The sequence below is a fragment of the Zeus faber genome (genome assembly GCF_960531495.2).
Source record: "Zeus faber genome assembly, chromosome: 2".
In the NCBI taxonomy this organism is placed as follows: domain Eukaryota; kingdom Metazoa; phylum Chordata; class Actinopteri; order Zeiformes; family Zeidae; genus Zeus; species Zeus faber.
Window position 1 is genome coordinate 35,632,816 of NC_137189.1, and position 26,148 is coordinate 35,658,963.

Below are 26,148 nucleotides of genomic sequence, written 5' to 3' on the forward strand. Positions count from 1 at the left end.
TTTACAATTAAACACATACATTTTGCGTTGTCCGTAACCGTTTTCCTGATAGCTCACATTTATTTTTATTTTTAATATAGTCTATTTTGGGGTTTTGGAATAAATAGATGAACAGATGGATCGATACTTCATTCATCCATGACTGCGTGACTGCTTCAGAGCAGCGCACATCAAAACGGGCATTCATTAATAAAAAAAAGTGAAACATTATAAACATGAAAAGATGTTTTATTTCATATAAGATTGTTTTAGATTTAGAGTATGGATGAGTATATAAGATTCCAATTCAGGGACTCCCGCCCCAACTCCGACAAAACGGGTGGGGCTAAATATTCGCGACTCGCAACCGCGTTAATCCAACTCATATTTAAGGAAAGTGTCCGGCAGCGCGGAACTTACAGTTCTCGTCGCACCGCCGGCGGGGGAAGACTTAGTGTGCTGCACGCAGACGGAAACAGAATGTGGTTGCTAGCCGTGTTCCTGCCTCTGATGAGAGTCTACCTGTGTGGGATTAAAGTTCTCATTTATCAGCTGCTCAACAGATCCTTCACCTTACCAGGTCAGACACATCTACTCGCTCCCTTATTTTTCCCCCCAAACATATTTCATTTGTGAGCGCAACCTCCCCCGTGTTGTTGCTGTTGTTGTTGTTGTTGTTAGCAGTAGATTTTATTCTATGATTCATGTCATTTCTCACATGACATTTCTGTCGGTCTAGGGTGGTGTCAGGAGGACACCACTCTGTCATCTTAAATCATTCCTTTCGATCCCTATCATTTTGTAATTTCCTGCATGTTATTTTCTTATTTATTATGCCTGACGGTCAAGGTAAAAATGGCATCAGCAACCAGCGCATATATGTCCATGCCTTATTAGTAGTTTACACCTTAGTTTCGGTTTACCATTTTTTTTTTAAACCAAAGATTATTGTTAATAATTGTATTACGAATCGCTATTTTTAAATAGGTATTGTTATAAATTTTTCTTTAGTTTCCTTACCGTCTTGTTGTATTCCATCGATTTAGGGTTGTATGTACGTGACGTTTTATGTTGTGTCATGCCGAGTGAGTAGCGTTTATGTCCGTAATTGAAATCCTAAATTTATTTATCAATTGTATTATATAATCAATCAATCCATTTTTATTGTGATTGTTAGGAAATGTTTTGTGCGGTCAGGTAAATGACAATAAAATCAGGACACGTTATTAATAATAATAATATATATATATATATATATATAAAAGCACGCATGAAACGTCCATCTAGACCATAAAAGAGTCTACCCATACGTGTTTTAAATCAGAAATCTCACTCTTAAACTCTAGTCTCGTTGATTTCCAATACAGTGTATTCAGTATTTGTAGGAGTAAATGAATTTAGTCTGTTGTTATACTTGAGTTAGTAGGAGGTTGAAATGAGCAGCAATGCCTTTAGTCTAGATCAGAGCGAGTCAACTGCGTTCGACGAGAGGCCGGATTGTCAAGGGGCCAGATGGATTCAGCAGGACATTTTTATTTGTTAAAACGCATTACAAAACAAAATAATCCACTCCTTACTAATCAAAATACTTGCATCAATTTCCAAAACTCGAAAATCTTGAAATAATAACACATAATAAGCATTAAATAAGCAAGTTTTTTTATTTCAGGTTTTATATTGATGTATACATACTGCTTGTCTATACTGTCCATTGCTAACTTTCAAATGTATTCAAAGGGACAGTTTTGATTTATAAACGGGCCACATTCAGCCCCCAGGCGCTGGTTGAGTAGGCTTGCAGTATGGAGTCAGATGCCCAGACAAAATATATATAAATAGATAGAAGACAGATTTTTTTTTTTTAATGGTTAAGTTGTTTTTCTAACAGTATCGCGAGGCAATTCACTAATGTGTGTGGGAGAAAAAATGGACAAAAAAACCAACTCGGTTTTCTCTTGAAATTCAGCACAGCCCCCCGCTTGAAGAAGCGGCCAGTGACACCCAGGCTGTTTGAGTTTGCGCCACTGGTTTAGAACAGTGGTCGACCGGTATGTTTTTTTCTGTGGCCATTATTTAGAGAACGGGGTGGCTGATATCATTTTGTTATTATTTTTTTATGTTAAAAAAAGATATAGAACAATTTATTTATAATAATAATAATAATAATAACAAATGAGACACAAAATTGCTGAACTTAATTGAACATTTATTTAACACTGTTATTGTCTGCATTGTCTCTGCAGTGCACTTATTAAAAAAAAAAAAAAAAAAGTACAAGTTAAACAACATTGTCCACATGTAATCAAAAAACTAAACTTGGTAAAAAAACAAAACAACAACTCATGAATGAAAAATAAATAAGGAGGAAAGGAAAAAAAACTCCATCTAAATTCTCTGAACTTAGGTTTATGTTTTGCCTCAAATGTGAAGTATTTCCAACAGCAAACCTGCTGTTTTCTTTAAAAACAGGTTGCGGAGGCTCTGTACTTTCCATCTTTAATGAGCTAACACCATAACAAACCGGAGCGAATGAGACAGTGAAGACAGCGAGTGAGTGAGAGGAGGCGGGGCTATGTGGGCGCTGCAGCGGCGTGTGTTTCCACTCACTGTCAGAGAGAAGGGATAGATATTTTTATTCACACTAGCCTACAGACATTTTTTGTTTATCGGCCTTGTGAGCGCAGAGGTATGCTGATTATCACAAAATGTGCAAATATCCGCCCAATTAATCAGCCGACCCATTAATCCGTTGCCCACTAGTTTAGATAGTGAGCAATCTGTACATTATTTGCTTTAATGGGTTTCATATAAATTCTGCTCTGTCTCATTAAAAGCATACACTGATCAGCCACAACATCAAAACCACCTGGCTAATTTTGTTAAGGTCCCCCTTGTGCCGCCAAAACAGCTTTGACCTGTCGAGGCATGGACTACACAAGATCTCTGAAGGTGTCCTGTTGTATCTGTCACCAAGACGTTAGCAGATATTTTACTCCTGTACGTTGCAAGGTGGGGTACCCATTTATCGGGCTTGTTCTTCCGGCACATCCCACAGATGCTCGATAGGATTGAGATCTGGGGAATTAGGAGGCCAAGTCAACACCTTGAACTCTTGTCACGTTCCTCAAACCATTCCAGAACATTTTTTGCAGTGTGGCAGGGCGCATTATCCTGCTGAAAGAGCCCACTGTCATCAGGGAATACAGTTGCCATCATCGGGTGTCTGCAACAATGTTTAGGGAGGTAGTACATGTCAAAGGAACATCCACACGAATGCCAGGACCCAAGGTTTCTCTTCTCCAGGTAAAAGACGCACACACATCTGGCCAACCACATGATGTAAAAGAAAACGTCATTCATCAGACCAGGCCACCTTCTTCCATTGCTCCATGATCCAGTTCTACAATGCACTGTGTGTTCTGATACCTTTGTATCATAGCCAGCATTAACCTTGTCAGCAATTTGTGCTACAGTAACTGTTGTATGGGATTCAGTGAGCCATGGGTGCCCATGACCCTGTCGCCAGTTCACCGGTTGTCCTTCCTTGGACCATTTCTGGTGGGTACTAACCACTGCATGCCGGTAACACCACATAAGACGTGCCGTTTTGGAGATGCTCTGACCCAGTCGTCGAGCCATCACATTTTGGCCCTTGTCAAACTCGCTGAGATTCTTCTGCTTGCTAATTTTTCCTGTTTCCAACACTTCAACTTCAAGAACTGACTGTTTACTTGCTGCCTAATATATCCTGGGCAGGTCCCATTGGAATGAGATGATCAGTGTTATTTAGATCACCTGTCAGGGGTTTTAATGTTGTGGCTGATCAGTGTATTTGTATTTTGTATTAGGGAATCCTGTCTTACAATTCCTCCTTCTGTCATAGAGTCTAGGCAATCGTGAAGGATTTATCACAATTAAAATTATTGTCATACAAAACATGTGATATCAGTAACCGATGCCGGTTTTCTGTCCTAAATAACTTAAACAATGAATTTGATTGTGTCCCCTCTAAATTACTTTTGGAACAATGGAAGGTCTGTACCCTGGAATCCAATTGTAATCTTGTGAAGTATGTCGCCAGAGATTTAGTTTAGGGCTTTTGTATGTTTAAAGTGAGCCATATAATAAACCATAACATGAACTTAAGGCTTGACTCACAAGATGTTTTGGGGTTAGACACTGATTGTAGTTGGGAAGGAGAATAATGTCCAAATTCAGACTAAGTATTTTTGTTCTGCTTATTTTTTATAAATCTTAAGATATAGTTGGACATGAACATTCTTTAAATAATGTTTAAATTCTTTAAACACATGGTATTTTAATGTGAAATAAATGTAATAATTCCTGTTATCCTTTTCAAGACTAATTTCAGATATGAACAATGATTTCTTTATTTTAAATGTTCAACTCTACTATTCTTGTTAGGTACCTCAGTATTGCACCAAGGCATCTAGATGGATTGCCTACCAAAGGATGCAATGGAGGGTCGAAGTACGGGGGCATCCTCCTCTGGTCTTAATCTTGTGGCACACCCACGGGCCAAAAGCAAAATCTGGAGATACTTTGGCTTTGACACAGATGCAGATGGCTGCATATTGCACTGGAAACGCATATATTGTCGTGTGTGCATGAGCCAAATCGCTTACTCTGGGAACACCTCCAACCTCTCATACCACCTAGAGAAGAACCACCCTGCCGAGTTCAGTGAGTTTGTGAAGAGCAACACGGGCCATGTACGTGAGGTGTTCACTTCGGCCTTCGCCAGGAGGAAGCCGGAACCCCCAGGCCTTTACCCACAGCAGACCACTGATCCCAGTGCCAGACAGGGCTTGGGCTGCGAAAATAGACGCCACAACGACCTGACCATAGCCGTGATCAACTTCATCTGCGAGGGCATGTATCCAGTGTCCGTAGTAGAAGAGCCAACTTTCAAGGCCTTGTTGCGGACTGCAGATCCCAGGTATTCGCCGCCTAGCAAAAGCGATCTTGCCATTAAAATCCTGCCCCAGATGTATGGCTATGCCCGTGACGTTGTCCTGACAGAGCTGGCCAGGGTGGTGAACTGCGGTGTTACCACAGACCTTTGGCAAAGCCAAACGCAGAATAGAACTTACATTTCACTCTCCATGCATTCAGTTAACCACAATGCGACAACGGGCTTCTCTGTGAGCAGCAAGTGCCTGAAAACATTTGAGGTACAAGAGGACGACACGGCCGAGAACATCACAAGAGCCATGTACGAGGCCTTTGTCGAATGGGGCATAATTCACAAAGTCAGTGGTGTCACCACCACTGGCTCCCTGGACATTGTTAAGGCATGCTCGCTCCTGGAGCTGTCTGTCCAAATGCCCTGCCTGGGACACACCATCAACCGTAGCATGGATGAGGCCTTTGGGCTGCCCAGGATAGACAGTTTCTTGGGAAGCTGCCGCAAACTTGTGGACCATTTCCGTGAGACGGCTATGGCCATGTACCTGCTGAGAGAGAAGCAGAAGCAGCATGGCCTTTCTCACCGTGCTCTTATCCGAGATAGGGGGCGATCCTGGTTGGCCACACTGGCAATGCTCCAACGACTAAAGGAACAACAGCTTGCCATAACTGCCACATTGGTAGAAAATGCCAACAATCACCATTTGAGCTTTGAGGGTGCCGACTGGAGCATGGTGGAGGGCTTGATCGAGGTCCTCCAGCCCTTCAAAGTTGTAGCAGACCTTATCACTTCGTGTAGGCATCCCACCATCAGCATGGTGCGACCTGTTCTTCACATGTTGTTGAGCACCACCCTCAAAGCCAAAGAAGGCGACCTTAAGGAGATCAGCATGGCCAAAGAGATCATTTCCAAGCTATTGTCCAGCACCTACTCGCAAACTCAGGAGATTTCCACATTTCTCAACATTGCCACATTCCTTGATCCCCGCTACAAGAGGCTGCCCTTCCTCTCAGCCCAGGAACGCTCTCAGGTGGAGAGTAACGTAATCGAGGAGGCTAAAGCAATTCTGGAGAAGCAGACCGCAGAGCAGCCCTGCCTGGATGAATTCTCCCCACTATCTGATGAGCCGCCCTGCAAAAAGCAGACCATGCTCGCTGAGCACCCGTCCAGCAGTGCTGCCCAGGATAACCCCCTGGCTGCCATATTCTGCCAGTCAGACGCTGATCAAAGCCAGGAGGAGCTCCACGCCCAGGTGGTGGAGGAGCTGAGCAACTACAAATCCCAGCGGATCCTGGGTCTGAATGAGGACCCCTTGCTATGGTGGTCGTGCCATGCCGCACTGTTCCCCACACTCCCCAAAGTGCTGCAGAAGTACTGGTGCGTCCCTGCTACCAGCGTGCCATGCCATAGGCTGTTCAGCTCCTCAGGCACTGTTCTCTGCGGTAAGAGGAACCGCATTGCGCCAGCCCTGGTGGACCAGCAGGTGTTCCTCTATGAGAACTCGAGGAGCTACCATGAACCTGAGCCTGATGAGGACAATTTAGATGATGACGATTTATGGGACGGGAGCTGTGCTGCCCTGGCCCAGCCACTTAAATGACTATAGAATGGCATGTGCTTTTGACTATATAACAACTTTCATTTATTGTAGATGTAATTTATTTTTGCATGGCCTCACAGGCAAATACCGATCAGGGCAGGCAATTAAAATTATACAACGTTTGCTGCTCAAGTTGCATTTTGCTATTTTTTGACTATTAGATGGTGCACTAGGTAACCATAACTCAATGAAAACAAACCAGGAAAGCAGTCTTTTGTTCCACTTGAGAGCTCTCGATCGTGGTAAAGCTCTTCAAATGTTGATACTGGTTTTTAGTTCTTTCTTTGTTTTGCTTCTTTGTTCCAGGCTCTTTGGGGCTCTCACTTTCTGCAGCACATTACACAGCAGACTCCGCCATCTTACTATCTTTATGGCAAAAGGTTTGCTCCCTTAAAAGTGGGTGGGAGCCAATAGATGCACTTTGGCAGCAGAGAATAGAGGCTGCAATAACAACAGTTGTTTAGATATTTACTGTATGCAGTCCAAGCAAATAAGGGCAAAATTAGCAAGTGATATATTGATATTTCAATGTTTAGACAAATGTCAAATTTCAAGAGAGGTTCAATTTTGCCACATCAATGGTTGCACCCTTTTCAACATTGTGAGGATCAACAAAAGAAAGGGCTTGGCCATATGATGTATACACAATCAGATTATGGAATATGCACCATCATTACTGAAACCATTTATTTAATGTCTATTATAATTATAATAGATGTTCTTTCAACAATTCTTGCGCATGCTTATCTCAATCGATGACTCTTCTTAAAAATGTCTTTGAAAAAGTTTGAATTTTGCTTCAGCTAGAACTTAGCAGTCTCTTCGTTTCTGACAAAAAAATATGCATACTGATGAAATCATGCTATCCCAAGGATGTTGTAAAAAGTCAATGTCAAAAAATATGTGAGTAAAGCTTTTATTCAACAAATTTTCCTGTTTGATTTCTTTTTGATTGTCCTTCTAGATTGAAACATGATTCCGTAGTTCATGAAAGTGTACAGTTACAAATTTCCCCCTCCAATGCTGGCTGCAATTGTGGTTTTACTCAGCTAGTGTCGGGATAGTTACGGGATGGACGCCGGGCAAAAAAAAGTCTTTAAAATGTTATCACCAGATGTATTGTTAAATAAGTACTTGGACTGATTGGGCTTTTGTGTGGTTGAAAATACAGTAAAATGGGGTGCGTTTCTATAGGGCTTTTCTGGTCATACGAGTCAAATGCCTTTTACAGTGCATACCTCACATTCCCCCATGAATCGATGGCAGCGGCCGCCTTGCAAGACCCACACCTGCTCAACGAGAGCAGTTAGGGGGTTAGGTGTCTTGCTCAAGGACACTTCAGCACTTTCAGCAGTCTTTCGATCACTAGAGGAGGAGCTACTGCCCCCCACGTGCCTCATATGGCCCTCGTGCATGAGCCCTATCTGATGGCTGGCTGGGGTTTTAGTTAAAGCAAACACCATCTCAAAGTCGCCTTCTCTCCCCGCAAGGTCAAGAGTCCGGATCAATAACACTCCCTGACCCGAATTAAATGTCTTATTTAAAAAAAGAAAAGGGTAAACTTGTGGCAGAAAGTGATTTCTTCATGTCTTCATACATTAAAATTAAAGGTCCTTTTTAAAGTGAACGATTGTGGTTATGGACTGAGATGGTACTGGCAGGCAATTTGTGGACATTCTCCCTCTCTCCTCTTACACAGTCTTGCCCAAACAAAATGGAAGGGTTGCCATAGTGACTGGGGGCGCCCGTGGAATGGGCTTTGAGACTACGAGACATCTGGCAAGCCTTGGCATGCATGTTATAATAGGTAGGCTATTGCACTTACACAACCTGGGTCAATATGTTTTCAGTTTAACCAGTCAAATCATGACCCCAATTTAATTGTGATACATCTATGAGCAGAAATGTGTTTTTTAAAACTAGTAAAGGGTCTATCCTGCGTAATAGTTCTGAAGATTGAAAGCCAGATATATACCAGTGTTTTTATGTTATGTTAACTAATTTACCCCGTTTTTTAACTTTTGCTGTTGCTATGGAGCAGTGGTTGTCACGGTGGGGTCTTTGACTAACAGTTAAACGTCACTATTATTTAATTAGCAAGACGTTACCACAATAATAGAATGGACCAATGAATGATCCTAGTTTCACTGTCTCCCTAGCTATAGTATAGACAGGTATAGAGGTTAGGACTGAATAATATCTGACAATAAAAGTCTTCTCACTGGCTATTCAGTATTTGATTCAAACACAAAAGTCAAATGAGTGAATATACAAATTAGAGCAGGATGGATTAAAACTCCATTTTGGGAGGTTTTAATCTTTGCGGGGAGGTGACTCTCAATCAAGTGGACGTCTCCCCACCGAGCTTCTCTCATCTTCATCCTTTCTAGCCGGGAACGAAGAAGACGAGGGCCTGGAAGCTGTCAAGAAGATCCAAAAAGCAGACGGCGAGAGGAAAGGTAAAGCTTCGTGCTTCTGTCTCTCCGTATTGCTCTGTGTCTCTTTTTTTCCTTTTTCCCTCCTCTGCCGCTCACCCATGTTCTCTGTGTCGGGTGTATTCCATGTTTGAAAGCTCATTTAAAGATGGTTCAGAATGGGTCCCCGGTGGCCCTGTCAACCCTGGACCTCCCAATACACAGAATACAGCTACATATTAAACACAGAATATTATTTGTATTGATACTGTATAGATATTGATTGATATTTCTGTTCTGTTTTTTGTTATTTATTTATTTATTCTTATTACAAAGCCCTACTTACCAGATTTGATGTGATATTGTTTGTGATTTCAATTATCATAAATTGTGACATCGTTCAATTTACCCTTTAAGGCTAAATTACAGGAAAGTCATTTTATCCACATTATCAACGATTGTTTCACTTCTGTGTTAATATCTTATTAAAGCACCAAGTCATCCCCAAAATATATCGTAGGTGCTTGCCCAGACCTACTTGTAAGTTTTCCAGTCTTCTTCATCGGGTATCCAGGTTTTCCCTCGTCTCATGTGCGTTGAAGTGAACAGCATTTTGTTTTCAACCAAAAGCCTATCTCTGTTTACCACCACCCCAAAACATGAATCAGAGGCCAGCGGAGTCGAAAATCAAAGGACGAAACGTGCCACGTTTTCCAAAACGCATTCTCATGCAGATGTGATTCAGATGGAAAGTTTTGGGCAGAGGGAGGGAAGCGGCGGGGGCGGGGGCGGGGGGTTGTCGGTGTTTAAAAGGCACCTCTTGATTCGACGTCTGCACCTGGCTGCCCTCATTTTTATCGACAGCGCGCCATCGTGTAGTCAAATAGGGTTACATACGGCTGTCAGAGCCTCGCAATGGCGAGCAAGAGCGATGAGAGCTCGTGGTGACTGGGGTTGTGACGGATGAACTCGTAAGACGCACGTTTTCCCGCATGTCCACTTTTTATTTATTTATTTATTTATTTATTTATGTATGTTTTGCCCTGCAGTACATAGTCTCATTAATAGACATTGAATATCGACGCCTATGAAAGTAAACAGATAAACGTAAAATAATGGACGCAATTTTGCATCGTATCACATCTTTATGTTGATGAAGTAAAGATTCAACTAATATATTTTCATGAAGATATTGCTGAAAATCGTGGTTTCCCCTCATCAGGTCCCTATTGATTAGATGTAGAGTAGAGGGCGGTGAAGTAGAGGGAGAGTATAGTAGAGGCTGGTAAATTGGAGGTATAGTAGAAGGAGCTATAGTAGAGGAAGTTAGTGTAGACGGTGGTAAAGTGGAGGTATCGTAGATGTAGGTAAAGTAGAGGTAGAGTAGAGGGTGGTAAATTAAATTGGAGGTATAGTAGGAGATGAGGTTAGAGTCCAGGTGGAGTAGAGGAAGTTTGAGTAGAGGGTGGTAAAGCGGAGGTAGAGTAGAGGGAGGTAATGTAGAGGCAGGTAGAGTAGGGGGAGATGGAGTAGAGGTTGGTAAATTCAATTGGGAGGTATAGTAGGAGATGGAGGTAGAGTCGAGGCAGGTAAAGCAGAGGTAGACTAAAGGGAGGTGGAGTAGAGGCAGGAAAGTAGAGGTAGGCTTAAGGGAGGTGGAGTAGAGGCAGGTAAAGTAGAGGTAGGCTAAAGGGAGGTGGAGTAGAGGCAGGTAAAGTAGAGGGAGGTAGAGTAGGGGGAGATGAAGTTGAGGTTGGTAAATTCAATTGGAAGGTATAGTAGGAGATGGAGGTAGAGTCGAGGCAGGTAAAGTAGAGGAAGACTAAAGGGAGGTGGAGTAGAGGCAGGTAAAGTAGAGGTAGGCTAAAGGGAGGTGGAGTAGAGGCAGGTAAAGTAGGGGGAGATGGAGTAGGCGGTAGGCGTGACAACTTGGATGGAAAATGGGTTTTGCTTGTTTGTCGACTGGACGTCAGCCACGTCAGACAAAAATACAACATCATCGTAGGTTTGTCTTCATAAAATGAGGGCTGAAAAGATCATGTTCTGGGTCTTTCACCCAGAAATAGGGTGTTGAAATAAGGACACAATCTCGGTGTTGTAAGTGTGTCAAAGAGTGCCTTCCACTTGCTCTTGAAATGTAGTATTATTATTTGCCTTTCTTTCAACCTCACCCACAAATTCCCATAGAAGGACTCTCTTTTTGATCAAGTCTGCAGCCACCGTCCTTATATCGTTCTGACGATTTTGCGATGGCGAGAAAGCTCAAGGTCTCAATTGAGCCACATACACACGTGGACGCCCAGCCGGCTTTTTATTTCTGACAACTGTTGAATAAAGATGGAGTGGGGCGTGCGTGCGTGTGCGTGCGTGCGTTCCAGATGGCCATTTTGCCCGGCACCATGTACCCTCCAGCTCTGGCACCGGCATCACCGTGTCCTCGCCTCCCGCAGCGTTCGTTCTCTGGCACGCACTCCAAGCTCTGAAACACACAAGCTCTTGTGTCCCTCGGTCACATTGGTGCCAAATTCGGCTTCACCGCCGTGCTAAATGGGTGGGTGTAATGAATTATCATGATTCAATCCTCTTGTTCACTAATGGGAAAATCCAAAATACCAAAAGATGGCGGCACTCACAGCGTAGAACTGGTCACTCGCCACACCTTTGGGTTCAAAGAGAGACCGGTTAATTGGGTTTGCAGGTTCTTTCGCGGAGCTCTGGAGGGGAATGCGTGCAACAGAACTTCAGTTATAGACGACTCCCCATTTGGAACATTATAGGACTCTGATTTTTACCGCCCGGGAGCGTTGCCAAGATGGCGCCCGAGTAGACTTCAAGTAGCTATGGTTCATTGTTGGTTACTGCCTGAGGCCCCTGTCTGGGTTGTTTTTGACCATGGCCCCCCTCCCTTGCCTATTCCTTTCCCAGGACGGTGACAGCTGACTGACAAGTGAGAGTGACGGAGGGGGCGCTGTGGGGGGTGGGGGGCGTGTTTGCTTTAGTTTAACCCTGTCGCACACGCTGGCGGATCCCCAGAACTGTCGTCAGAGAGCGAGTGTAGCGACGCCCCTTCAGTCTTTCACATGTGAAACATCCCACACGAGAGCTTCAACTAAAAAGTTGATAGAGGAAATCATACATACATCCATGTTCAAAACAACTGAATGTCACCAAACGTGACAAACAAAATCAAAGTTTCTGACAAATGAAGTGGTCAAAAAAGTGTTGCTGGGCTGTCCCTCCACTTCAACTGAGCAAAACCTGATTCTGAGGTACGCAGCAGTCAACAGAACACAAATTTGATTCAAGATTCAAGAGGTTTATTTGTCACATACATATACATATGTTCATACATATATGCAGTGAAATGACTTTGCAACGCACCAGGAGAATAGAAAGTAGAACTTTTTGACCAAAAACACATGTTCAGAACAAGAGAAGAACGAAATGAGGCGGTGATCTGGACGCCCCCGAGTGCTTACTTTGTCTTTTGTCTTAGCTCTGAGAGCCCTTGTTTCGCAGTTTTCTTCTGTTTCCGACAACTTGATCCAGGAAATGGGTGCCATCACAACGCACCCTCTTCTCAAGATTCAAGAGGTTTATTTTTCACATACATATACATACATTCATACATATATGCAGTGAAATGTCTTTGCAATGCACCCAGAGATTATGCACAATAAGGTCTAAACCGAATAGAATAGCTGACCTTTCTACCTAGCAACTAACTGAAACTAACTGATTCTAAAAACGTAAAGCAGTTAGTGAATAGAATAATATAAATGAAATAAAATAAGACTCAAAATAAAAATTAAATAAGACTCAAAAAGATAATACAAAGTTGGGGCACAAAATAGAAGTGAAGAGAATAGACTAATGTATATAGGATAGGCTATTTGTACATACACTATATATTGTGTATGTGTACGGTATACTGCACATATTCAAGTACATGTGAATAAAGTGAATTAGCTACTTATGCCAATATTTCCTTTTTTTTACATTTATAGGGAACAGTAAATTCTTCTTTCCAATAATGGCTTACACTGAGATAGAACGATTAAAAGATTATAATGTTTTTCTCTATTCTTTTGAGGACATTCTAGGATGCATCTTGGTCATCGTAGGCTGTATATTGCAAGCTAGTAGTCAACAGTGGCTGCAAAGCTACAGTTACTCACAGGTATAGGTCCAGATTTAAGTATAATCAGATAAGGTTTTTAATGACAGAGTTTAGCGTATGTCATCATTTTATGTGATCATACTGTGATCATATTAAATAAGGATATCTAGACATATCTTTGTGACAACGTTTAAATCATTGATGGCTCTCTTTAATGGCTTTATATGCACCTGACCGGACTTGTTTATAAGCAGAGGGTTATTTTTCTTATGGATCAAAACACTTGGAGTAAATAATGTAGGATACTGGAAGTTTATTTACTTTTTTATTTAATTTACTATTTTACTTTATTTTTCTCTTCCCCCTCGCTCGGCGTCTCGGGAAGCTCAAGGTAAAGAAAAAGCACACGGATCCCTGTTAATGAGCTAAGACCTTTTGCGCTCGAGGAGGAAGCGATGGTATCGAATACAAGCATTGGACACCCTAAACCCCCCCCCCCCCCGGTGCCGGCCATCCTGCCTTTTGACGTAGCTTTGGTGGAGCGATGTGGAGGCAAGCGGGGACCTGGGTTCCATCTCAGTGGAGCCATGTATTCCTTCAATTAAATCGATTGTTAAAATCCCACCTTCAGCCTTGTAACAATAATCTCGCCTTGTTTGGGTCAAGCCGCATTAACGAGGGAAACCTTTGCATAACTCCCCCGCCCACCCCTACCCCCACCCCCCCACCCGCACAAATGACCCACTCCTAATTAGAGCGTCCACATGCAGCGGATGTCACAAACACTTTGTAGCTCAGCGGAGCTGGAGTCCACACTTCCTCTCTCTAGTGGAGCGTTGCGTAATTAGTGTATCGCAGAGTGTAGTCTGAACGGGGGGGAAACATTAATTGATTTAATTGTGTGCTAGAGCGCTGGGTGGGGAAAAGGCCCGGGCGGCGCCAAGTGACTCAGGGGTTAGTGACTCAGGGGTTACATGGCCATTGTCGAAAAGAAACCACCTCGTACGGGGGGGGGCTAAATGATTTTCTCTTTTTCCGGCAAGTGCAGACTTGGAATGGTCGCCGCGCAAAATGTTGTTTTTTTTTTTTTTTTTTGGTCCGGATCGTAATTGATGCTTCCAAATAAAAGTCAATTTAAGTGGCTAAACTTGAAAGAGACTTTTTTTTTTTTTTTTTTTTTCCCCCCAAAGCAGAAGTGGACGGGTTCGGCGGAATTAATAAAGACTCTCCGTGTAATATCGCCAGAAAATATAATCTCAAGATTCAAGAGGTTATTAGTCACATACATATACATACGGTCATACATATATGCAGTGAAATGTCATGACACCCGGTGATTACACACAGTAAGCCCTACAAACACTAACATGTGCGTCATCTGGCGTCGGAAATGTCACATTTCGATGCAGTACCACGCTCACAAAGACTTGTGCATCTGCTCCTGAGATTCGTCTACACCCGGTGCCTCCCGTGCCCAAGCTGCCACTCTCTGCTGCATTTGATGGACAAGGGAAGCGGAGTGATGTGGAGTCGCTGCGGGCGAATTGGCATCTTGACATGTTATTATTTTAGCTGTTGGAGGGTCCGACTTTGGCTTTAACTTCAGACGGTAACTACCTGACCAGCAACTATAAACTATAAAAACCCCATCTGTGTCCGGGTGACATGATGAGAATCCCCCCCGCACGAACCAGATAATATCTTTTCTTTGTTTTATTTTTTTTTCCCCCTCATAGTTGAGTTCCTGTTCCTGGACCTGGCTTCCCTGCGCTCCATCCGACAGTTTGTGCAGAAGTTCAAAGCCCGGGGTCTGCCTCTTCATGTCCTCATCAACAACGGTAACGAACTCCAGCCCATGGTGGACATGTGCTCTGTGATATGTGAGATCAAATTTACTGAGGTTTTATTTTTCTCCGACTGGGGTCGGCCAAATAACACTTTCTACATCTTCTGAGTGTAAAACAAATCTTTGCTTTGTGTCTATTTGGCAAATACTTGTTGTCTTCACAGAAGTGCATTGTCTTTAACAAGTCGTGTGAGATTCTATTTAGGGTTGGGATTGTGTGTGTGTGTGTGTGTGTGTGTGTGTGTGCGCGTGCGTGCGTGTGCGCGTGCGTGCGTGCGTGCGTGCGTGGGCTTTTAAATTCAAATAAAGTGCTACCTGAAACACCAGCTTGTCTTCTCAACCTCAGCGCTATTGTTTGCTCAGCTGTAAACTCTCCTTTGATACAATCAACCCTAATCCAATGAGCCCTGTTAAGATGTCTCTCAGCGAGAGCCCGTCTCTCAATCGATGAGTTCCCGTTGAAAAGCTTCCTCCCGGGCCAACGGCAGAGAAGTGGGCGGGGGCGGTCAACCTGTCAGCCCCTTTTCCCACATTCCTAACAGCCCAATTAATTATTCAGCGCCTCCCACGCAACTCCCCAAGTACAATATTGGCTCCCGCCGACGCATGGTGGAGACATAGGTGTTCCATCGCACAAAGGACAGGATAATGGAAAAATTATTATTATTTATTTTTTGAAAGAGTAAACTAATGAGGTCTTTCAAGGTCAACGCACATAACCGAATAATAATCCGTGTTCCTCTGCGTTTCTGCGGCCCCGGTCCCTAGCTGGCATCATGCTGGTCCCGGAGAGGAAGACAGCCGACGGCTTTGAGTTCCACTTTGGCATCAACTACCTGGGCCACTTCCTGCTGACGAACCTCCTGCTGGACACCCTGAAGAAGTCTGGCAAGCACGGCCGCGGCTCGCGCGTTGTGAACATGGCGTCGGCCACGCACTACGGAGGCGTCCTGAAGATGGACGATCTGCAGTGCAGGCAAGAGGAGCGGCCAGTCTGTTACCCTCACTAGATTAGCGTATTGCTCACTAAAAGTTCATTTGTTTTTCGATCGACATATATCACCTCTGGAAATGACACTTTTTTTTGTAGCTGCGGCATGGTCGCTTTTGCCATGACCGTTATTCCACCTTGAACTTTAACCTCAGGCAGTTGAAACAAACAAACACATGCACACATGTAGTAAGAAATGGCCGGGCAATTGTCATTCAATTCTTGGAGGGATGCATGTGATGAGTTGTTTTTCCAACCGGCAGATGAATGCAAAATGTTTATGAAGTGGATGCGGATGTTGGCTGCTAGGGTTGCCGCGGTTGTCGCTGTTAGCCGGTGTTCGGGCATTTAACCAAATTCATTACTTTCCCACCGCCCCCACCGTCTTTTTTTTTTATTTTTTTATTATAATTATTATTTATTTTTTCTTTTCATCGAAATAAAACCCATTTTCTTAATTTTTGCTGACATTCATCAAATTACAAAAAACAAAAAAAAACCTCTTAATTTGTAAAATACTAAGTGTGCTATGTTAGTCGGACGCTCTGAAAGTGGAAGTGGTTGCTTCTTATCACAGTTCAGTCTGTGGAGTCACATATCACGTATCACTGGAGGAGAGGAGAGAAAGCAAATAGGCTCTAGACCTTAGATCGGGAGCGGTCTCCGACCTGCAGGCTTAGGCAAATACACCATTGCAGTTGGGTCTAATAGCACAGCATTTTCTCCTTTTATATAATCATAACTAATCACTTTGAAGAAGCTTATTAATATGGTCATTAAACTATAAGGTTTGAGGTTTGGAACTACTGTAATGGATTGTTCATAAAGGAACCTGGTATGAGGTCTAGGTAGGAGTCTTGGGGATGTCCTGCATCTTTCCAAACACATTTACATTTTGAAATATAATTTGATAGTACCCAAGATGAATATTGGAGTAGTTATAAGAAAAGCATGTATTCTGCGTTTCACAAACGGGCCCAATCATGGACTGTATTTAAAAAAAATTTAATAAAATGGACATAGTGTCTGTCACGTCAGCCGTTGGTTTCTGAGGAGACGATTTGAAGCCTCGACCCGAGTTTTTACGTTCGCCACCATCTTGGCCAAAACTTTATCGGGGCGGAGTCTTGGTGTGCTGGCAGGGTGAGAGAATTCCCCGTGAGGTCCAGCTTTTAATGTCATCTTTATAGAACAATAATTTTCTAAATCACAACCTTGACACCCAGTGGAAGAAATCAATTTTATTTATTTATTGCCTATTTACTGAACTGAAGCCCTTGTGGCGCCCTATCACTAATCTAAGACACTTATTCCACCATATTCCATGGAGAAATCCAATATTGGATTTTCTACAACACCTAGTGATAGCCCCTCACCCCCAGCCCCTCAGCTTCCTCCTTTCCCTCACTGATGCCGTAATCGGTGACAGTGGCGATATTGTCCCTGATGGGAGGGTCCTTGCTCAAGGGCATTGCCGCAGGCGCCCCTCCAGATGGAGATGTGATCGATTGCATCGCAGGGGTGCTCAGAAAATGGAGAGAGAGAGAGAGAGAGAGAGAGAGAGAGAGAGAGAGAGAGAGAGAGAGAGAGAGAGAGAGAGAGAGAGAGAGAGAGAGAGAGAGAGAGAGAGAGAGAGAGAGAGAGAGAGAGAGAGAGAGAGAGAGAGAGAGAGAGAGAGAGAGAGAGAGAGAGAGAGAGAGAGACCCCAATTGCAAATTGTTCAGAATGTCCAGCTGCATATGTGCATCACGTTTCACTTCGCTCTTTCACTTTTTTTTTTTTTCAATGAAACGCAGCACGATTTTCCGAATTTACTTGAAGGCAGCGTGGGCTCCCCCCGGTCCGTAGTCTCCTGGCTGCTCATCTCGCGGCGCAAAGACTATGCGGTCTACACAGCGCAACCCTCCTGTCTTTAAAAACAACCGTCCATGTTTGCCTGTAAACCAGAACTTCCCATTGCTATAACTCACCGTGTTGTCTGTGGAAAAAGAGCTGTACTCTCAGAGACGGGTGGCCGTTTGGTGCCGGGTCGGGCTTGGGCATGTTATTTAATTGAGTTTAGTTGAGTTTTTTCCTTGGATTACCTTTTCAGTAAGTTATTTTTCCATGAAATACGAAAAACGTTGTGATATTTCTGTGAGTAATTACCGTTGCACAGCTTTTATTTTTCTGATGCCTCGCTGGATCTTGAACACATCACTCAGTCGCACATTTCAGTGTTATTGTTTATTATTTTCTTCATTAATCCGGCAATGTAATTTGGACCACAGATTTAAAATATCAATCAAACAGATCTACGGACATCTACCAGGTAAGTCTCTGTATATTTACTGTAAAAAATATGAAGACGTCGTACATCATGACGTCGATGACACCAACTGAATATTTTAGATCAAAGTTGTTCGGTTTTTCACTAATATCTGCTCCATATGCAAAAAGATTTGGAGGATTTTCAAACCACCAGATCCTTGTGAAATAGCGGTTTAAACGACACCTCAACCGTGTTCAGAGCTTATGCGAAAGTATATGTTCCAGATAGTTTTTGCCGGGTTCCACATATTTCGGCGTTAGATGTACTGGCTCGTCTGTGTTAAAATCGCTCAAAATGTGGTCTTTTTTTTTCCTCGCTAATATCTGCTCCGTATGTGGATCGATTTGGATGAAACTTCTAATAATAGCTCTACGGGCTGTACCCCTAATCATAATAAGAATTCCGGCGATAACAATAGGTTTCCCTGCTTCGCAGTGGAAACCTAATAACCCAAGGCTATAAAACGATAAAGATTAACACACATCAAACTCTTAATTCATCCCATTAAAGTCCATTCAACCCACCAGGGCTGAAGCAAGGGGGTCCTTGTCACTTCTGTGTTTTTTGGGGGGGTTCTCTCTTATGAATTGTCAAATATATTGGACACAGATCTCACATTTGCATATTTGTATAAAATACATTGATATATTTTGATTTTTTTACTGGTCCATTATCACAATGTCCTTAGGTTTCTAAAAAACAATGTCACGTCCTCCGAGAAGGGCAACACTGGCAACAAGGAAGGAATAAATCGCTGTAATTGTTGTACAATTATTGTTGTAATGGTGGTACAGTATTGTCGTGCCGTTGAGATGTCTCTCACATCATTTTGCATTCTAAGTTGGTGAAAAGATATGACCTGATTTTTTTCTCACCACACAAGGTCTTGCATATTTGAGTTTTATTTGATTAACTAGTGTTCTGGATATCATACAGTAGAACCCATTCAATCACTTTTCCGAAACTGCCAGTGAACAAAAGTAGCCGTTTTTTTTACCCATTTTCCAGCCGAGGCGATGCCTACAGTGAAACAAGGTTTATTTTATTGGTTTGATATTTTTGGAAACACACTGTGATTCTATCTTTTTGGACGTTCTGAATACTTGGAGTGCCCTATATGTGCCTGATGTGTTCAATTCATGGACAGATAATGGGATCATGTCTCTGATGATTGACTCGAGCACCAAACCTGATTCCGTGCTTTTCGGCCGACCACCCTGTGACCGTCCGTCTCCCCGTCCCCAGAGTCTCATACAGCGCCCACGGTGCCTACGCCCAGAGCAAGCTGGCGCTGGTGCTCTTCACCTACCACCTGCAGAAGAAGCTGGAGGCCGGCGGCTTCCCGGTGACGGCCAACGCCGTGGACCCCGGCATGGTGGACACGGCGCTGTACGACTTCCTCAGCGGCCCCGCCAAGGTGGCCAAGAAGCCCTTCAACAAACTGCTGTTTAGGGTGGGTTTTGTCTTTCTTTTGCTCTATTTTTGTTTCGTCATTTTTTTCGTTTCCCTCAACCGGCTTGTTCCCGAAGCCGTACCCAGCATGCTACGGGTGAGACGCAGGGAACGTCTTGTAAACCAGGGGTTTATAGAAATCCTTTTTTTTTTTGTCAGAGACCGCAAAGACGCAATCAATTTTTACAATAAGTTAGCAGTTGGTGGTTGTTTTTGTCTGAAATGGTTCTTTTTTCCATGGTAGAGAGAGCAAGGTTTTTAGGGCATACAATACATTGAAATATTGCCATGGATTCAGTTGCAATTTATATTTGAAGTAGCATTCATTGGGATTTTTTGAACCAATATTTTGCTGATAGGAAACATACGCCTCAAAATGTCCCAAGGCATCGCAACCCCCCCCTTGCGCTATAGGCCATTTGAGATTTGAGGCTACTGCTCTACTTATAGTAGTCAAGCCTGGACTAGTTGTAATGAAAAGCCTAAACAGTATTTCAATCCCTATTTCAGATTTTTGAACCCTTTATTATATTTGTGGAAAACAAGAAAAAGGTGGATTTCAATGTATTTTTTTCCATACAGACCAGTCTAAGACCAGACTGGTCTAATTATGGAACTAAACTAACGGAAATACATTTAAATCGAAAATTAAAACACACAGGAACCGTAAGCATCATTACTGAGTATTATAAATAGGTTAAGAAGGCATTGTAAATATGTTATTATAGGCCAGGTTGAAAATGCAAAACAAAATCGTATTTAAAAAGATCTAGGGGATCCATGCTCGGTTTCTCTATCTACCAAGGGGTGAAAAAGGTTGAAGACCCCTGATATAGACCATAATGTTTTCGTTAAAAGAGAAACCCTTTGAAATGCCGCACTCTTCTGTGTTCATCTGTAGCGAAACTTTTTACAGTGTGTCAGTGGAAAAAAATAAAATAATAATAAAAATAAATAAGAAAGACAAGTTTTGACATTTATGATTTTACAAAACCTCTCAGCCGGATGCCCCTCGGTGGAACGTCGGCCGTAACCCAGATTCCGGCTCCGGTGAATCTGACAGAGAATCCTAAGCGGCTCGAGCGGCCCCCGAGAGACGGGAAGAGACAGAAGAGATCAGTTGCTCGAGCTGCCGTGTGTGTTTTGCGAAATCCTCCGGTCAACAAAGCCTCCCTCAGCTGGGGGGCCGGGAGGGTCGGTGGAAACACTCCGTACCAGCCCTCACGGCCTCGCTCACGTTAGTAACGCCACTAAGTATGTATTATGGCCGTGCAGATTGTCGACAATCATCACTTCATTTCCAAACGAGTTCACATTATGGAAAATATTCCACAAGTCTGCGGAAAATCAATAACCAGGGATGCGACGGGGGAGGGAGGGAGGGGCTCGGAGAACCAAGACTTCTCCTTTGTCCGGTGAGAGCAGGCAGAGCGGCTTTCAGATGGTTATCGCAGTGCACTTATTGTTGCGCTTCATTTAGTTAATCCTGAAACCGGCCTCTGTGCCTCTGTGTGTGTCTGTCTGTGTGTGTGTGTGTGTGTGTGTCTGTGTGTGTCTGTGTGTGTGTGTGTGTGTGTGTGTGTGTGTGCGCGCGCCAGCCCACCCACCTATAAATGTAAAGAGTAATGGAAATAAGCCGCCGTCACGGATTAGCAGCCACATTTCATTTCCTGGCCGGTGATCTCTCTCCTTGCGGCGGAAAGTCCGGTGGTGTCGGCCGCACTTCGCGCTTAGCGCGCGGCCGCAGGGAGCGGATATTGCCGGCGATGTTGCACGCGAGGGTCGCGCCGGATTGGCCGTTCGTCACGCATTCGCCCCCACCCCCGACGGCCATTGAATAATTGGTGTTGGGTGCCAGCTGTGTCTGCTTCAGAAGTGCGATTTTTACCCTTGGAACAAACCGGGCATTCACCGCTTAAAATAGTCTGGTGCCGCGTTCACGGTTTTCTGAAGGCAGTTCCAGCTCTCCCTGCAGGGGGGCCACTTTGCTCCTTGGGATACTTTTGTACTGATGGCGGTCGTCAAGCGTTAAGAGCTTCTGACCCTCTGGTGGACGGAGATCGCAATCGATGGTTCACATGAGCCGCGACCAACCATGTCTCGATGGCCGAATTTGGCTTTAATCTCCTTAAATTCATTTTGGATTCACATAGTTTTATGACTGCATTTCTTATGATTTTGGATACTCATATTGTACATTTCTGACACAAGCATATTCCGATGTTGTTATGCTTATTTTTCGTATGCTTGGATACCAAGGGCTTGTTGGCATCGGACCTGATACGCTTGACATCACAATAGTCTTTTTATTAAATAGTCTAATTCTTAAATCCTCGGTCATTATTTTCGATGCAATTAGGAGAAATGTGAGATAAGTGCAATGATTGATATTTGTGTAAAATGTGACAACTCTCTAAACATGAAAAAAAAAATGTCAATATGTATCCTAACATAACTTCATCCGTGTCCGAAAAACCGACTTTTTGTTTAAGCAGAAGTTGTACGATGGCGAATCCTGTTGTTAAAAATGTGCTGCAGGGCGTGAGAGTGAGAGAGGCGTGGTTCTCTGCGTGAACCTCTCAAACTGTCAGATGGCAAAAAAAATAAACAAAATGAATATCGTAGAAGCGTTGAGAAGATGAAGCGCTGTCGCAGAGTTAAAGTACCCAGTTTGCCTTCTGACTCCTTTGTTTGTATTGGTCGCAGTGTGATGAGCTACTGCTCCCTCTAGCGGTAGAAAATCACACGTATAAAGGAAAGTTGGCGAGCGCAAAAGTACATTTAAAATGATCGTTTGAGCTGTGTGTTTTAAGAGTTAAATACTTTTTACCCCTCCCTGCCCCCCAACATCTAGACACCAGCTGAGGGTGCGTCCACGGCTATCCACGCCGCCGTCGCCCCGGAGATGGAGGGAGTCGGCAGCTGCTACATCTACAACGGAGAAAACAGGCCGTCGGCCGACGTCACCTACGAGGCGGATGTACAAGCCGCGCTGTGGAAACGCAGCTGCGCGCTCGTGGGCATCCAAGACGCCTGAGAGATCACAAATACCCCCCACACCACCCCACCCCCACAGCTGTGTAAAAGACGAGCTCCACAATCGCCACCGCCACAATAATAATTATTTTTTTGCCTCCTTTAATAAAAAAAAAAATATATATATATATATATTTTTTTTTTTTTATCTAATAATTTATTTTAATTATTAATTTAATTATTAATCATTTTAAAAGGAAACGTCCTGATCGTGGGACTTCGCCCACCAACCACCAAGAGGATGATACAGCATGGGCTTAAGGGTTAGCATTGTTCATCCTTCCAAACCCCATTAGGTGCGGTTCCCACTTGCTGCTGCTATTTGTAGACACCATCAATAGACAAATAAATTAAAAAGAGTTTCTTCCTTGGTTGCACAGATGCCGGTATCAGATATTGATCCCATACAGGTTCTCGTTTGAGAGAATAGGCCCGATTTTAAATAAATAGGTAAATTACAATTTTAAATCAATTGTTTTAAAAGATACCAAGAAGCACATCAAACATGTCGCCCATTTTAGAATGTCTGGAGCTTGCTCGCGTACACTATAACGACCCCAAACCCCCAAAACTACCTTTCCGTCTCTACACTGTGCAGTCGAATGGATCGGGTGGGATCCTACATCATTTGGGGGTGGCCATCGTGGGGGGAAAAAGTCGAATCTGTCTCTCCCGGAGGACCCAAAACAAACCAAAAAAAAAAATGAAGTAACTGTATTCGTAGTAATGAATTATGTTTTTGTACAGGTACTCCTCACTCAACGACAGCGTTCCGTTCCTAAGACCGGGTCGTTAAGTGAATTGGTCGATAAGTGAGGACCCGTGTTATTTCACGGCAAGGGGGCGTGGCCATTGTGAACGCGAGTGTAGTGAATACTGACAGACTGAGGGAACGACACTGACACTGAGAACCGTGACGCAGTGTACAATACAGACTGGTCAGAGGGCTGGTCCTAAGTCCGAACGTTAAACAGGTAGGTGGTTCAGTGAGGAGTACCTGTATTCTGTAATTATTAATGTTGATAACGTTATCTTTTTAGTCCCTCCAACCAAACAGCTGAAATCTCCTGACGCTTTTTTTCTCTTTTCCTTTGCCACACGCCTGAACCAATAGAACGATTTGTAGGATTTCCACGCGCCTTGTCTTGTTTTTTTCGATCCGTTATTTTTCATGGTCGTTTCTTCAACACCACGTTAATATAAACATTTCTACCTGGAGTCCCTGGCCAGGTGTCAGTTGACTACCTAAAATAAGCAATTAAAGCATCCATAAAGTATAGCATTAATTGAAAACAAGTTCAAGTTCGATAGATTATTTGTCACACACATATAATCAGGTCCAGGAAAACTGGAACAGCAATTATTCACGTGGCTTCTTCCTGTCATAGTTATGGCAGTAAATGAGGGAGAAAAGGAGAGGGATGCAACCAGGAGGGTGTTTGGGGTTTTTTCAAAGCAGGTGCACTATCAATCGCTAGTATAGCTCTTGAAATAAAGGTTATGCATTCAGCCTTTACCGTAGTTTCCTTTATCTCGGGAGTCACTGTGGTCATTTGGTTGAGTTCAACCTTTCCTTCATCGCCGAATCTACCAAAATGTTCACAACAACGAAGCAAAGTTGTCGAAAAGATATCTTCTATATCTCCACTAAACCTCTTTCCAACCAAAGTGTGTTCAGTGGATTATTATTACGAATTGAACCCCCACCCCCACAACACAGAAATAACATGTCAGGGTAGATGTGAGAACATGACCAAAGCGAAAGTCACCGGACTCCAAGCTGGAAGCTTTTTTTTTTTTTTGTGTTGAAGCCACGCCCTACATGAACGAATGAGTTTACCGCGTTACGTTGACAAGCCCCACTCCGGGGACGGTCTTGCAATCAGTTGCCAAAAGTGTGTATTTTTGCCGTCTCTTATTCACTGTGATGAAACATTTTATCTGTGGTGCCATAATCAAAGAAATTATAATTATTATTATTTTTTTTTTACAATCGTAAGTGGTTTTTTTTCACATTTAAATGTGTATGTGATGCCGACAGAGCTGTGTTAAAATCATTGAAATGGAGTCATCGGGACCAGCGTTCTACACGTGTCAAAAACATCCGGGACGAACGGGATTGTCACACTTTGTGCTTTTAAGTGTTGTAGTGGGAAACGGGTCCGCTCTGTGTGTCTCGTAAAACCACCCTGGCTGATTGTTGTTGTTATTGTTATAAAGATACAATTCTACTGTGCAGCAGTATCTCGTATTTTACATTTCGTTGAGTTTTACCACGATCGCTGCGACGATGCACTTTGTATCCTTTACGTGTCTTCGGCTCGCGCCACGTGAAGTGAGTGTTTGAGATTGTGATTTTGCCAAACGCAGCTGTTGAGAGGTGTGCGGCACCCACTGTGACATTGAAATCAGTAATAAAAGATTTTGATTTCTTACAGCCGAAAGCCCTTCAGTCTCAGTTGCCAGTCATTTCAACACGTACCCGGGTACATGTCAGAACTGATTAACCGGTCGTGCAAACCGGTCGTAATACGGGGGATCTGTAAAACCGGGGATGAAGCTTTCTCTGTGATTCCTTTCCATCCTGTTGGAAGGCCCTTCCTGCTTCGGTTGATCGTTTTTTTTCCTTCAGCTATTGTCAAATTGTTTTTCGAGGAGGGGATGAAACGGGACAGCCCAACGCAGACGTTAGACCTGAACCGGTCAACGCCGCCCACTAGCCGGGAAAGGTTCAGAGGTTCAAATGAATCCATGACATCGGGTTTGGAATTGTTGCGGTAAGTTCAATTTTTCGTCCGGCCCGGGAAGTCGAATATAGACACTAAGCACGCGGCCCTGTGAGATTCACGTCAAAATGTGAATGTCACTGGGATTTCCACATTATTACACCGTGTACATTTCCCTCCTGTATTCCCTTTTTATGAAGACACTTTAATGTGTATTTCAGTTTGAGGCATGTGAGGCGGCATGTCTCTGAGGTATTACCTGGACAAATCTTACGTATTCTCAATAAAATCAGCGCGTGCCCCTCCCCTACGGATACTTCAGAACAAATTCCTCGAAGGACAAATAGGATGTAGTGTGGAGGCTATAATCCCGGGGACGGATAGATTCATCATTTGTGACGGCGGGGCGAAGCCTCTGCGAGTGGAGACATCAGCACAATTGGTGCCTCGTCCGGCCAAAAACTTCGACCGCCGGGAGAATGCCGGGTCAGAACCAGGTTCGCCAGTTCTCCTCGTCGCCTCCTTAATCATCCGCCTGACGTCGCGTTCGACTCATCGCGGACGGGCTCAGACAGCGACACGTCCACCCCCCTCCCCCCAGGGTCCGTCCCCCTGGAAACACCAACAACCTAGAGTGCCCTTGTGAGAAATAACCGTTGGCCTTCACGGTGGCGCGCCGCGCCGCTTTCATCTCGGATCGATTACGTGACACAGCGGCGATAAGGACGGTGTAAATCAACACC

The 26,148-nt window shown here is 43.6% G+C and overlaps 1 protein-coding gene across 2 annotated transcripts; it reads left to right on the top strand.

The window, feature by feature from the left end:
- The first annotated feature begins 443 nt into the window (after positions 1 to 443).
- LOC307227529 (polyprenol dehydrogenase-like) lies at positions 444 to 25,116 on the top strand. 2 transcript variants are annotated; one of them, XM_079996883.1, is made up of 7 exons: positions 456 to 559; positions 8,209 to 8,316; positions 8,900 to 8,968; positions 14,780 to 14,881; positions 15,658 to 15,865; positions 19,437 to 19,644; positions 22,498 to 25,116. In XM_079996883.1, the coding sequence occupies exons 1-7, from the start codon at positions 460 to 462 to the stop codon at positions 22,678 to 22,680; spliced, it is 978 nt and encodes a 325-aa protein (XP_079853009.1). In that variant the 5' UTR covers positions 456 to 459; the 3' UTR covers positions 22,681 to 25,116. The 2 variants fall into 2 exon arrangements, with proteins under 2 accessions (XP_079853008.1, XP_079853009.1); XM_079996882.1 differs by lacking the exons at positions 8,209 to 8,316; positions 8,900 to 8,968; positions 14,780 to 14,881; ... (1 more) ...; positions 19,437 to 19,644; positions 22,498 to 25,116 and adding an exon at positions 4,405 to 7,346 and having other exon boundaries at positions 444 to 559.
- The last annotated feature ends 1,032 nt before the right edge of the window (positions 25,117 to 26,148 follow it).

Excerpts from the sequence above, each read along its gene's own strand:
- LOC307227529 (XM_079996882.1), top strand. The coding sequence starts at position 4,434 with ATGGATTGCCTACCAAAGGATGCAATGGAGGGTCGAAGTACGGGGGCA.